Raw genomic sequence first — 13,979 nt, 5'->3', positions numbered from 1 at the left:
GGAGAGACAGTGGATGTCATTTACTTAGATTTTCAGAAGGCATTTGATAAGATACCTCACATGAGGCTGCTTAACAAGATAAAATCCTATGGTGTTACAGGCAAAATACTGTCATGGATAGAGGAATGGCTGACAGGCAGGAGCTAGCAATTGGGGATAAAAGAGGCCTTCTTTGGTTGGCTGCCAGTGACTAGTGGTTCCTCAGGGGGTCAGTATTGGGACTTATATTTTTCACATTGTTCATTAATGATTTAGATAATGGAATTAATGACTTTGTGGCAAAGTTTGCAGATGAAATGATGATAGGTGGCGGGGTAGGTAGTGCTGAGGAAGCAATGCAATTGAAGCAGACTTAGACAAATTGGAAGAATGGGGAAAATGTGGCAGATGGAATACAGTGTTGGGAAATGTATGATAATTAAGTTTGGTAAAAATCACAAAAGTGCAGACTATTATCAAAATGGGGAGAAAATTCAGACATCAAAGTTGCAAAGGAAATAAGGATCCACGTGCAAGACTCCCAGAAGCTTAATTCACAGGTTGAGTCTGTGGTAAAGAAGGCAAATGTAATGTGGCATTTATTTCAAGGGGATTAGAATATAAAAACAAGGAGATAATGCTGAAGCTTTATAAGACATTAGTCATGCTGCACTTGGATATTGTCAACAGTTTTGTGTCCCTTATCTCAGAAAAGATATTTTGTCATTGGAGAGAGTCCAGAGGAATTCCACAACGATTATTCTGGGAGTGAAGGAGTTAACGTATGGGGAGCATTTGGCAGCTTTGGGCTTGTACTCACTGGAATCTAGAGGAATGCAGAGGATCTCATTGAATGTAAATAAGGTGGATCTGGAGAGGATGTTTGCTTCGGTGGGTGTATCCAGAACTAAAGTGCACAGATTCAAAATTTAGGGGCAAAATGTTGATGGATTTGTGGAATTTGTTGCCACATGCAGCTGTGGAGGCCAGGTCATTGGGTGTATTTAAGGCAGAGATTGATAGGTTCTTGATTGGACATGGCATCAAAGGTTACGGGGAGAAGGCTGGGAACTGGGGTTGAGGAGGGGTAAAAAAGGATCAGCCATGACTGAATGACAGAACAGACTCGATGTGCAAGATGGCCTAATTCTGCTCCCATGTCTTATGGTCTTATAGTCTTTTAGAACAAAAGTAGCGAGGATTTTTTTAGCCAAAACATGGTGAATATGTAGTATGCACTGCCATGCACTAGAGTGGAGGCCAAGTCTGTGTGTATATTCAGCACGGAATTTGACAGATTCCAGATCGATTGGGACATCAAGCAATATGCTGAGAGGGCAAGTGTATGAGGTTGAATGAGATCTGGGATCAGCCATGATGAAATGGTGGAGTGGACAATAGGTTGAATGGCCTAATTTGCTCCTCTGTCTCATGATATTATGGTCTTATGGTCTTATGGTCTAATCCCCCACCATAGAAACATTTTCTCCATTTCCACTGTATCAAGACCATTCAACATTTGATAGGATTCAATGAGATTTCCCCCATTCTTCTGAATTCCCCTGAGTACAGGCACAGAGCCATCAAACACTCCTCATACGATAATCCTTTCAATCCCAGAATCATTCTTGTGAACCTCCTCTGAAACCTCTCTAATTTCAGCTCATCTTTTCTTAGATAAAGGACCTAAAACGCTCACAATATTTCAAGTGAAATCTCACTATTACATGTTTGCATTTATAGTCCAGTCCTCTCGAAATGAATACTAATCTTCAATTTTGTTTTTCTCACCACCAATTCAACCTGCAAGTTAACCTATAGGGAATTCTACCTGTGAACTCTAAAATCACTTTGCACCTCAGGCTTTTGAATTTTCTGCCCATTTAGAAAAGGGTCTGTGGTTTTGTTCCTTCTACCAAAATGCATGACCATACACTTCCTAACACTATATTCCATTTCCCACTTCTTTGCCCATTCTTCTAATCATAGTCATAGTCATAGTCATACTTTATTGATCCCGGGGGAAATTGATTTCACTACAGTTGCACCATAAATAATAAATAGTAATAGAACCATAAATAGTTAAATAGTAATATGTAAATTATGAAATAAGTCCAGGACCAGCCTATTGGCTCAGGGTATCTGACCCTCCATGGAGGAGTTGTAAAGTTTGATGGCCACAGACAAGTATGACTTCCTATGACGCTCGGTGCTGCATCTTGGTGTTCTGTCATCCTGAACCCTCTTTTTAGCATTCAGGATGGCCTTAATGTCCTTTGTCACCCATGGCTTGTTATTTGAATAACAAAGGACAGTTCTTGTCAGAACATTGCAGTCCACACAGAAGTTGATGTAATCAGTGATGCACTCTGTGAGCCCATCAGTATCCTCTGCATGTGGCTCACAGGGTGCCTGTCTAATCTGTCTAAGTCCTTCTGCAACTTCCCTGCTTTCTCAAAACTACCTACCATTTCACTTATCTTTGTATTGTTTATAACCGTGGCTATCAATTCGGTAATCTAAATCATTGACATACAATATAAAATGAAGTGGTCCCAAAATCAACCTCTGCAGAATGCAGCTGGTCATTGGCAGCCAACTAAAAAAGACTCTTTATTCCCAAACATTGCCTCCTGACAATCAGCCAATGCTTAAGCAATGCCAGTTTCTTTTTTGTAATACCACGGGCTCTTAACTTATTAAGCATCCTCATGTGTAGCATCTTGTTAAAAGTCTTCTGAAAATCCAAGTACACAACATCCACCAATTTTCCTTTGTCCATCTCGCTTGTTATTTCTTCAAAGAATTCTAAGAGATCTGTCAGGCAAAATTTTCCCTGAAGGAAAGTCCTATTTTACAATGTGCCTCCAAGTATCTTGAGACCTCATTTCCTTAATAATGGACTTCAACATCTTTCCATACTGAGATCTGGCTCACTGGCCTATAATTTCCTTTATTCTTGATGAGTGGAGTGACATTTCCAATTTTTCAGTCCTCCGGAAGCATGCCAGAGTCTAGTGATCTTGAGAGATCATTACCAATGCATCCACAATCTCTGTAGCTACCTCTTTCAAAGCCCTGGAGTGTACACCATCTTGTCCAGGTGACTTGCGAACCTTCAGAACTTTCAACTTCACAAGCACATTCTCCTTAGTTATATCAATTGAACTCACTCCTGTTCCGTAAACCTCTCAAACTTCCAGCATACTGCTACTGTCTTCCACAGTGAAGACTGATGCAAAATACTTATTTAATTATTTCACTGCCCCCATTACTAACTCTTCAGTGTAATTTTTCAGCAGTTCATATCTATTCTCACCTCTCTTTTACACTTTATCTGAAATAACTTTTGGTATCCTCTTTGATATTATTGGCTAGCTTACCTTCATATTTTATCTTTTTCCTCCTTATGACTTAATTAGTTGCCTTGTGTTGGTTTTTAAAAGCTTCCCAATCCTCTAACTTCCCACTCATTTTTCTCTATTATATCCCTTCTATTTGGCTTTTATATTGTTTTTGACTTCCCTTGTCAGCCAATGTTGCATCATCCAGTCTTTAGAATTCTATTTCTTCTTTAGGATGTATCTATCCTGCACCTTCTGTATTGCTCCCAGAAACTCCAGCCATCACAGTTCTGTCCAATCAACTTTGTACTCGGATTTTCAGAAGGCCTTTGACAAGATGCCACACATGAGGCTGCTTAACATGTTACGAGCCCATGGTATTACAGAAAAGATTCTAGCATGGATAAGGCAGTGGCTGATTGGCAGAAGGCAAAGAGGTGGAATAAAGGTAACTTTTCAGGTTGGCTGCCTGTGACTAGTGGTATTCAACAGGGACCTGTGTTAGGATTGATTCTTTTTATGCTAAATATATATGATTTGGATGATGGGTTTGTTGCAAAGTTAGTAGACAATACGAAGATAGATGGAGGGGCAGGTAGTCTTGAGGAAATAGAGAGGCTGCAGAAGGACAGACAGATTAGGACAAAGAAGTGGCAGATGGGATACAGTGTCAAGAAATGTATGGTCATACGCTTTGGTAGAAGAAATGAAAAGTTTGACTATCTTCTAAATGGAGAGAAAATACAAAAAGAAAACTAGGCACAAAAGATTCCCTAAAGGTTAATTTGCAAGGTTGAGTCTATGGTGAGGAAGGCAACTGCGATGTTAGCATTCATTTTAGAGGACTAAGATATAAAAGCATGGATGTAATGTTGAAGCTTTATAAAGCACTGGTGATGCCTCACTTAGAGTACTGTGAACAATTTTAGGCCGCTTATCTTAGAAAGGATGTGCTAAAACTGGAGAATGTTCAAAGAAAGTTCACAAAAATGATTCCAGGATTGAATGGCTTGTCATATGAAGAGTATGTGATGTCTCTAGGCCTGTATTCATTAAAATTCAGAAGAATGAGGGGGAACCTCATTGAAACCTATCGAATGGCAAAAGGCCTTGATGGAGTGTTTGTGGAGAGGATGTTTCTTAAAGTAAGAGAATCTCAGACCAGGGGACAGCCTCAGAAAGGAGGGATGTCCTTTTAGAAAAGAGATGAGGAGGAATTCCTTTAGCCAGAGTGACAAATCTGTGGAATTCCTTGCCACAAGCAACTGTGGAGGCCAAGTCTTTCTCTATATTTAAGGCAGACATTGATAGATCTGGATGGTCAGGGCATGAAGGGATATGGGGAGGAAGGCAAGAGTTTTGGGGCTGAGAGTAAAAATGGATTAGCCATGATGAATTGGTGGAGCAGACTTGATGGGCCAAATGGCCTAATTCTGCTCTTATAGTTTATGGGCTTATGGCCTTATGGTCAGCTCTTCCCTCATGCCACCCTGATTTCCCTTTACTCCACTGGAATACCAATATTTCCGACTTTAGCTTCTCCCACTCAATTTTCAGGGTGAAGTCTGTTATATTTTGATCGCTGCCTCTGAAGAGTCCTTTTACCTTAAACTCCCGAAGGAAATCTGGCTGGGGACTTGGATAAGCAATTTCTGCACTGGCTGGGGACTGGGTTGGATGAATGAAGAGCTGCTGTGGCACTTCAGCAACGTAGTCATTCATGGCTTGGTACTCAGGAGCAGAGAGAGGGAACAGATGGCCTTGGGGAGTGGTGATGCCCGAGAGGATGTCTATTGCACAGCCGAGTTGTCTGTCAGGCAGCTGGATGCTGGCTTCCTTTTTACTGCAGGCAATGCTTAGGTCATGATGTTCCTGTAGGAGTTTGGTTTCCTCCATCTCCATGGATTTGTAGGGTGATGTCAACTGAGTTTGCTTGTAGGTAGGTGGTGCGTCAGGTGGATCCCCAAACCAGATGGGGAGGTAAATGAGGGCTGTGAGTAGTGACCCAGGATGAGAAAAGTGTTGAGTGAGCTGATCAGGAGGAATTGGATGGACTCATTGTGCTCTTTCATTCTCACGTGCACAAGCCATGTGCGTGTTCTGACCGTTCCAGACCCCAGGGGACATCCATTAGTGGGCGTGATGCTGAAGGGGTGAGAGATAGGTTCAGTCAGGAGTCCAACCCTAACCCTCATTAATAGCTGTTGATTTAGTGATTTTGGCAATGTGTTAGCAATGGAGTCAGGAGCGTGCAACCTTGATCTCTCAGTTAACAAGCCAGACACACAAAATGCTGGAGGAACTTAGTAGGCTGGCATCTGTGGAAAAGAGTAAACAGTTGATGTTTTGAGTTGAGATCCAGCAATGCAGGATGCAATTAGATCTCATGACATGTGCTGTGACCTCTCCATGTTACATTTATTTGGATATATTTTACTGTGGGGTGAACAACTTGATTGGATGCAGATCACTTTAGGATATTCTGAGATTCAGAGAACTGCCAATGAATACAAATGCATTTTAGTTTGAGTTATGAGAAGAAAGTGTGATGGCAACAATAGAGCTGAAGAAATTACCACAAGCTGAATGAGTACTAAGAGCAAAGTTTGGCTCAGTCTACAACAGTGGTTTGTTGAGCAATAATAGAGAGGTGTCTAGGGAGCAGTAGCACCTCTGGTGAGAGGGAGGCCTGCCGTGCCCTTTTCAGGGCAGCTCATCCACCTTTGGTCCTCACCTGGCGCTCAGGTCTCACCTGTGACTCCAAGTACCTGTAACACGTGAGGCGGCCACACCCCAGTAAACTGCCTCGGCAGACGGGCCAAACTAGGTGAGGGTAGCCGACGGGTCTTCGACCCTCGGTGAGGTAGGGGATTTATTTATCCCAGAGTGTGGTCTGGCCCTGGCAGACTGAGTGGAGGAGACCGATTAATGGTCCAACGGTCAAGAAGGCATTGTGGAGCGCTAAGAGGACGGCAAGACACTTAGACGTCCTGGTCATCCACTGCAGCAGGAGAGGTCTCCAGCCGTAACAGTTGTCCGTGCCACTGGATCAAGGTCTCTTCTGCCGAGAGAGTGGGATTGCCCTTATGCAACGGCTGTTCCGCTTGAAACTCTATCATGCACAGGTTTCGTGCCTTCTTCGAATACGAAGGACTACCGATAATAGAGAGGTCGATTTGACGCAGAAGGGGTCTTTGGTGTACAGATCTGTTACAGAGCTTTGGGGAAGATAGTGAGAATGAGAAGTGGGATAACAGGAGCCCAGACATTCTCCTGAAGAATGTTCTTGGCCTCACCTGCTGAATTCCTCCAGAATTTTGGAGTTGTTGCTCTGTAATTCCAGCATTTGCAGAATTGTTTGTGTCATGTGTCCAGACATTCTACCTTGAGTACCTGCTGACAATATAAATACTCTGTGTCGTATTTTTCAAAATGTTCAATATCTCTGGGCTTTTCACTTTCTCAAATTCTCACTTTAGCTGGTACACCTTTTATTATACTATGAACACATTATGTACAGAGAATACATGATAGAATTAACCTCTATGGGTTATATTCAAGTTTGAGGTTGAGTGCTTTATTCGCTCAGATGGTTGTTCCATTCTGTTTGTCTGGGTTTGTTACAAAATAACTATTCAGTATTGTAGAGTCATACACATAAAATGCTGGAGGAACATAGCAGGTCTGGCAGCATCTATGGAGAGGAATTAATCATCAGTGTTTCAGGCTGAGACCATTCATCAGGACTGGAAAGGAAGGGGGATAAAATACCGAATAAGAATATGGGGAGACAGGGAGGAGTACAGACTGGAAGGTGATAGGTGGAAAAGGTAAAGGGCTGAAGAAGAAAAAATCTGATTGGAAAGGAGACTGAACCATGAGAAAGGGAAAGAGGGAAAAATAATCAGTCTTTGATCAATAATTTAAAACCTATCACTTCAGATTTCTGTTCAATAAATTTACATCGGTCTTAATTATTTTTTTTTAATCTCTTTTGCCAGTTGATCAACAAAGGGAAGATTGTTAACTTTGGTAGAACAGGCAGGCTGCCGAAACAAGTCATGATCACCTTGCAAATTCCAATTGAACCAAATTTAATTCCATCATTCCGATTGGTAGTTTACTACTATCTTGGAAAGGGATCAGTGGTGGAATTTGTTGCCGATTCTGTATGGATTGATGTGAGGGACACATGCATGGGAACAGTAAGTATCTTATTTTCTGTGACAGGGATGGTGTACAAATAAGGTTCAGTCTGTAGTCGGGGCTCACAAACAATATTTGGGAATAAGATTTATAACATAAGCCACGATTCTTATGGGAAAGTCCAAATCAGACCCAATTCCAGTGTAACTAAGGTCAAACAAGGCTCTTTCTTTGCTTTAGATCTCTTCTCAGTCATGCTAGCAGCAATGTTTGACCTTACAGTAGAATGGGGAATCACTGTTTGACAAGGACACACTCTGTCCAAAGATGCAGTTGTGGGTACACCAGAAGCAGCCCATGAGTGCTGTTGCATGTATGCAATGTATGCTTCCCAAAACTCCTTCACCATCACTCCTTCCTGTGTATAATTTCATCTGGTAAGTTCTATTACTATAATAAACACAACTACAATGCATGTATTATGTACTTACCGATACTAACTGTTTAAAGTTAAAAGGGCCTGTATAAAGCACATATCATTCAAACTACTCAAACTGGACTAATAAATTTGCAATAAATGGCTTAGATCATGTAAATCTTGGATTAGGTTATTTAGTCACAAAAGACTCTGCAAGTCATCGATACCTTTAGATGCCATACTAACTGATTCTGCAGCCAACAATGCATGTACATTAACAAAAGTTTTTTTTGTTGTTTTGATAAATTATATAATCTTGCAGGTAGTGGTGATGTGTGCTAACTAAGAAGAAGAACTTGCACTAACTCATTTCACTATCTGCACACATTCAGTTCAGTGTGTTAGATTTCTCACTCTGTTGTGGACTTTTCTGCTGACATACAAAGAATAAACTGGACTCTGGACCTCCAACCCACCTCAGTCCCAATGCATCCACTTTCACATAAAGTATTAAAAGTATTGGCTTCAATTGTGATCCATCATATTTGGTCTAAAATTAACATTCTGAGATGTGCTTGATGGAAAGTCACTGGAACTTATAAAAATGTAAGATAATTACAGATTAGTCTTGAACAAAAATACTCTGAGTATGTTTCAATTAATAATGAGGGGTGCATATGAATTGCAAATGCTATAATTATTGCTAGTAAAACTATCAGCAATAAACTAAGTTTATTGTATTCATGTTGACTGACACCTAGTGAATATTTCAAAATGAAAGGTATTTTATGTTTTAATGTTTATGACACATTAACTTCTCAATTATGTCAGTCCATTTATTAATAATGATATACTTGGCTTTCCAAATTGCCTTTGGTGAGAATTCGTTAACGCCATTAGCTGTTTGACATAACTGAAACTGTAACTCCCGAACACCAGCAATCCCAAGTGGACAATTGAAAATAACAGGAGTTTGGTGAAGAAAGTCTATGCCATTCATATTGCTGTGAGTTTGGGAATGGCTTAGAAGTCAGAATTTTTAAGTGTTGTCATGTTGCCCTGATCACAATTGGCAGAGCCTACTAAAGTTGCTGGCAGTCAACAGAAACTATTGTTTCAGCCATAACCCTACTATTTGTGACATTTTATCCTAGCTGAAGGTTTCTAGTGTAAATCCAAATGATGACAAGAAATTATACAAACCTGGAGACAAGTTCAAATTGAAAATAACAGGTGATCCTGGTGCAAACGTTGGACTTGTTGCTGTGGATAAAGCAGTGTTTTCACTGAGTAAGAAAAATAAAATAACACAGAGCAAGGTGAGTCATCTTCTAAACGTTTCTATCTAGAAATTAAGCTTGATAGGCCTACAAGAGAACACTTACCATTTGAGTTTTCAACAAGTTGTTTCAAAGAATGTTGCTCACCATAAAGTTCAATAGGGTACCTTTAATGTCAGAGAAATGTATACAATATACATCCTGAAATTCTCTTCCTTTGCAAACATCCAGGAAAACAAGAATGCCCCAAAGAATGAATGACAGTTAAACGTTAGAACCCCAAAGCCCTCCCCCAACTCCCCCTCCCATGCACAAGCAACAACAAGGCAACGACCCACTCCCCCACCAGCAAAAAACCATTGACACCCTCCACCAAGTACTCAAGCGTGCAGCAAAGCATCAATAATTGTAGGCCGTATCTCGGGTAATGATGAGTTTGAGTACAGAGAGGAAATTAAGAACCTGGTTTCATGATGCGAAGACAATAACCTATCCCTCAACGTCAGCAAGATGAAGGAATTGGTTGTTGATTTCACAAGGAGTAGTTGGACCGCACGACCCAATTTACATCGGTGGTGCGCAAGTGGAACAGGTCAAAAGCTTTAAGTTCCTCAGGGTCAATATCACAAATAATCTGACTTGGTCCAACCAAGCAGAGTTCACTGCCAAGAAGGCCCACCAGCGCCTTTACTTCCTGAGAAAACTAAAGAAATTTGGCCTGTGCCCTAAAACCCTCACTAATTTTTATAGATGCACCATAGAAAGCATTATTTTAGGGTGCACCACAACCTGGTACAGAAGTTGTCCTGTCCAAGACCGAAAGAAGCTGCAGAAGATCGTGAACACGGCGCAGCACATCACACAAACCAATCTTCCGTCCATGGATTTACTTTACAATGCACGCTGTCGGAGCAGTGCTGCCAGGATAATCAAGGACACAACCCACCCAGCCAACACACTTTTCGTCCCTCTTCCCTCTGGTAGAAGTTTCAGGAGTTTGAAGGCTCGTACAACCAGATTTGGGAACAGCTTCTTTGCAACTGTGATAAGACTGCTGAATGGATCCTGACCCGAATCTGGGCCGTACCCTGCAAATATCCGGACCTGCCTCTCGGTTTTTTTGCACTACCTTACTTCCCATTTTTCTATTTTCTATTTATGATTTATAGTTTTTTTAACATTTACTAATTTTTAACTATTTTTAATATTTTTAATATTTAATATTTGTAATCCAGGGAGTGTGAAGCGCAGAATCAAATATCGTTGTGATGATTGTACGTTCTAGTACCAATTGTTTGGTGACAATAAGGTATAAAGTATAAAGACACAGACTTACAGTACCCAAAGACCACTCGTACACCTAGTAATTCGACATACAACAGGCTGTCTCTCACAGGAAAAAGAGGTTTACCTGTTTTATAGCAAGAGGGGAGAGATAACAAACAACTTGCTGACTTATGATGTTAACAGTCTGTTGCATTGCTTTTTTTTGAGCTCTGCGCCCAGACAGTCTCTGGATGCACAGCCCACGGCAGCTAACCTGTTGCACTTGATGTTCTGTGTTCTCCCGTGATGCTTCAGCCAGGGGCACCAGCCTTGAATTAGCCAGTCTCCAGAGCCACGAAAATCCAGCACCCTGAAAGTGCACTAGTTTTCCAGGCCGTGTCCTTGGGATATCAAAAAGTGGCCGGTCGTGAGGCCCCGAGAGTGTCCCATTCACACAAAGAACCAAAGTCAGACTGTAACTCCAGATCAGGGTCTTCAAAAGAATTAGTTGTGATTGATCTAGTTCCTGAATGAACAAAGGAAGGCTGAATGAAAAATGTTCTGCACTCAGTGAGTGGTGAATCTTTGAATTCTTCACCTGGAAGGCCGAGTTATTCATTCATAACAGATGTATAGGATCCTGGATATTAAATCATATGGGAAATGTGCTGGAAAACAGTGCTACAGTATGTAGTCAGCTGTAATTCACAGGCTCAAAAGTTCTGAATGATCTACTTCATCTCCTTTTGCATGTTCTTCTGGTCTTTAACATAGCAATTCATTTGTTTTATGGTCACCATTGCCCAATGACATCTTTTTTGTCTGTCTTATTTAATTTAGTTAGTTTTAGATTTTTCAGGTGTTCTTGTAGGCTTTGAACCCTTGGCTGGATCTTATCAGCCCAAGCAAGATCACTAACTCAACAGGTTGGTAATGTGATTGTTACCTTCCGGTCAGATGGCGGTGTGCTCGGTCACAGCGGCTTCTATGGGTTCAACAAAAGGTACTACCGTCCTATTTAAACATATTTTTTAATGATCACAAGATCCTACTATATATTAAGAACTTCCTACTGCATCAGTCAGTTGCTTGTTGATGGAGAAAACGAAGGAGATTGCATTATGCTTCTGCCTGAAGCAAAGAATGCATACAGTCTAATAACAAGTGACTGTCTTGGTTGATTTCTTTTGAGCACAAGACCCTTTTGGACATTGTTAACGTGAAATGCCGCAAGTTCAATTCAGTGACTTCTTGGCGGTGAGCAGGGGCAGGTGGCAGAGGAGCTGCATGACCTCAGTCATAGCAAGGACTAGGCCTCAAGCCCTGGTGTCACTTGTTTACAGCTGCCAGGAGAGAGAGCCTTTGGAGTCAGTGTGCTCCCCTGGAGGTAGTGTGGGGTGATGTCCAAGATGGAGTCCGGATTGCGTCCCCAGTGTTAGCTTTTTTTTTTATTAAGTGCAATCGTGAGCAATAGCCAGATCAGAAATGATGATCAAGTCAACTAGTTCCAAAGAGAACTCTGATAGGCCAGTCAGATGGTTCACTGCTGCTCAGCGATAGAACACAAAAAATCATATGTACAATTAAGAAACATTAAAAAATAGTAGAAATACTGGAGTCATGATGATCATCATAAAGTCTGCGGGAGAGAGACATTTATACACATGCTGTCCTCCATAATTCAAAGAGATTGAAGGATAAGGTTGCAGGGCGACAAAACGTGGCGGGAGCACTTGGAACTGAAAACTAATCCCTACCGGGAGAAAACAGCACCTGTTCTTTCCGCACTGTTCTCCAGCAGTTTAAGGACTAAGTCCAGCAAGATCATAACTCACAAGGGCTATTGAAAGTCAGGTATTAACCCTACCTACCAACAACCAAGCATTGCCATCCTGGTCCCCTTCATGATAGCCTATGAAGAAGCTCGTGACTTCCCACCCAGAGATGATGGGTGTTTGTGCACTCGACTCTTGAAGGTTTGGACCCCATCGTCACAAATGTTTCCAACCACAGCATTTGGAAGGCTGTTCCAAATTCTGATAGCACAGTGAAGGAAGCTTCTATCCAGTGTGTGGGTTCTCGCACCAGGCATAGAAACAGCATGAGCAGGCACAGATAAACTTGATCGTGTGGTGTGCCGTCTCTCATAAGATGAAGGCAGCATGGCGCGAAGGTCTGCAGGGCTGTGGCTGGTGTGCATTTTGTATAGCACAGTAGCTGCAGCAACCTGTCATCTGTGGGGTAAGCTACTGATGGCTAGCTTCTCACAAGCTGTGGCTTCATCGACACCTATAACCCTGAGAGCCTTTCCTTGAATAGAGTCAAGCTGGCTGAGGACACTCTGTGAGGCATTCATCCATGATAAGCAGGCATACTCCATGATACTTCGTACCTGAGCTTTGTAAACCATGGCTCTGCCCTCTTTGTCTAGTTTGGATGCTACTTTTCACAGAGCTTCAAGCCTTGTCCAGCCTTGTTTGAAACAGTGGAAAGGTGGTTATCCCTCACCAACATGCTGTCAATGTTTACACCAGGGATTACTAGCTCCTTCTTTAAATCCAGCTTGCAGTTCCCCAAATACGGGTCGGCGGTAGATGGATTCCTCTTCCCAGACATCGCCATTGCTTGCACTTAGTAGTCTCAAAGGTGGCATTCCAGTCGCCTGCCCAGGCTTTCATCCTGTCAAGATCCCTATTCAGGCCTGCTGCCACTGTATTACTCTCTCCTGCTCTAATTGGTGCAAATAGTGTGGAGTCGTCAGCGTACAGATATAGCTCGTTACTGCATGCATCGTCAATGAAGATGGAAAACAGAAGTGGTCCAAGTATTGAACCCTGTGGTACAGATGCATTGATGGTTGAAGAATCAGAAGCCTGACCAGAGATAACAACTTTGATGGTCCGTTCATGAAGGTAGCTCTGCAGCCATCTAAGCAGCTTTCCAGATATTCCTTTGGATCTCAGTTTAACACAGAGTCCATTATGCCAGACGTTGTCAAATGCTCCTTTGATATCCAGGGCTATGACACACACTTCTCCACCTTTGTCTAAGGAAGTGTTACACGTTTGAGATAAGGTGGTGAGGAGATCGGCTGTACTGTGATCAGGTCTAAATCCATACTGCCTACTTGAAATTAAGTTGTTACGGAGTAGGTAGTTCTGAACTTTTTGTGGACTGCTGCTTCCATTACCTTACTGATGACACTGAATAAGGATATGGGGCAGTAATTTGTAGGATCAGCTCTAGAATCCCGCTTGTGTACTGGTGTTACTGATGCTATTTCCATTGTTCTGGGAATACACCAATTCAAAAGCATAGCTGGAAGAGGCAGCAGAGAGGACTTGCAAGTTCTGCACTGCATTCGTTTAAGACTCTAGCTGAAATCTGGTCAGGGCCCGATGCTTTATCAGGCAGAAGCTGTTGCATAATTTTCCTGATGTCTTTAGGTTTGAAGATGATTTTGTTCAGCAAGGTGGTAGTAAGCTGCTTGACATCATTAGCATTTGTGAGCCGACATTTATCTGCAAAAGCCAGACAGAAAACATT

General features: G+C 41.9%; 1 protein-coding gene across 2 annotated transcripts in view; it reads left to right on the top strand.

Annotated features, from left to right (window-relative positions):
• The window catches only part of LOC140191934 (venom factor-like), a 264,302-nt gene that overhangs the window by 84,493 nt on the left and 165,830 nt on the right, over positions 1-13,979 (top strand). For both annotated transcript variants that reach the window (XM_072249822.1, XM_072249823.1), the window contains exons 13-14: positions 7,325-7,528; positions 9,042-9,206. In XM_072249822.1, coding sequence (XP_072105923.1) covers positions 7,325-7,528; positions 9,042-9,206 — 369 coding nt within the window. The remainder of the gene's footprint in view (positions 1-7,324; positions 7,529-9,041; positions 9,207-13,979) is intronic.

This window comes from Mobula birostris, chromosome X (genome assembly GCF_030028105.1).
Source record: "Mobula birostris isolate sMobBir1 chromosome X, sMobBir1.hap1, whole genome shotgun sequence".
Lineage (NCBI taxonomy): Eukaryota > Metazoa > Chordata > Chondrichthyes > Myliobatiformes > Myliobatidae > Mobula > Mobula birostris.
This window is presented reverse-complemented; position numbering and strand designations above follow the sequence as displayed.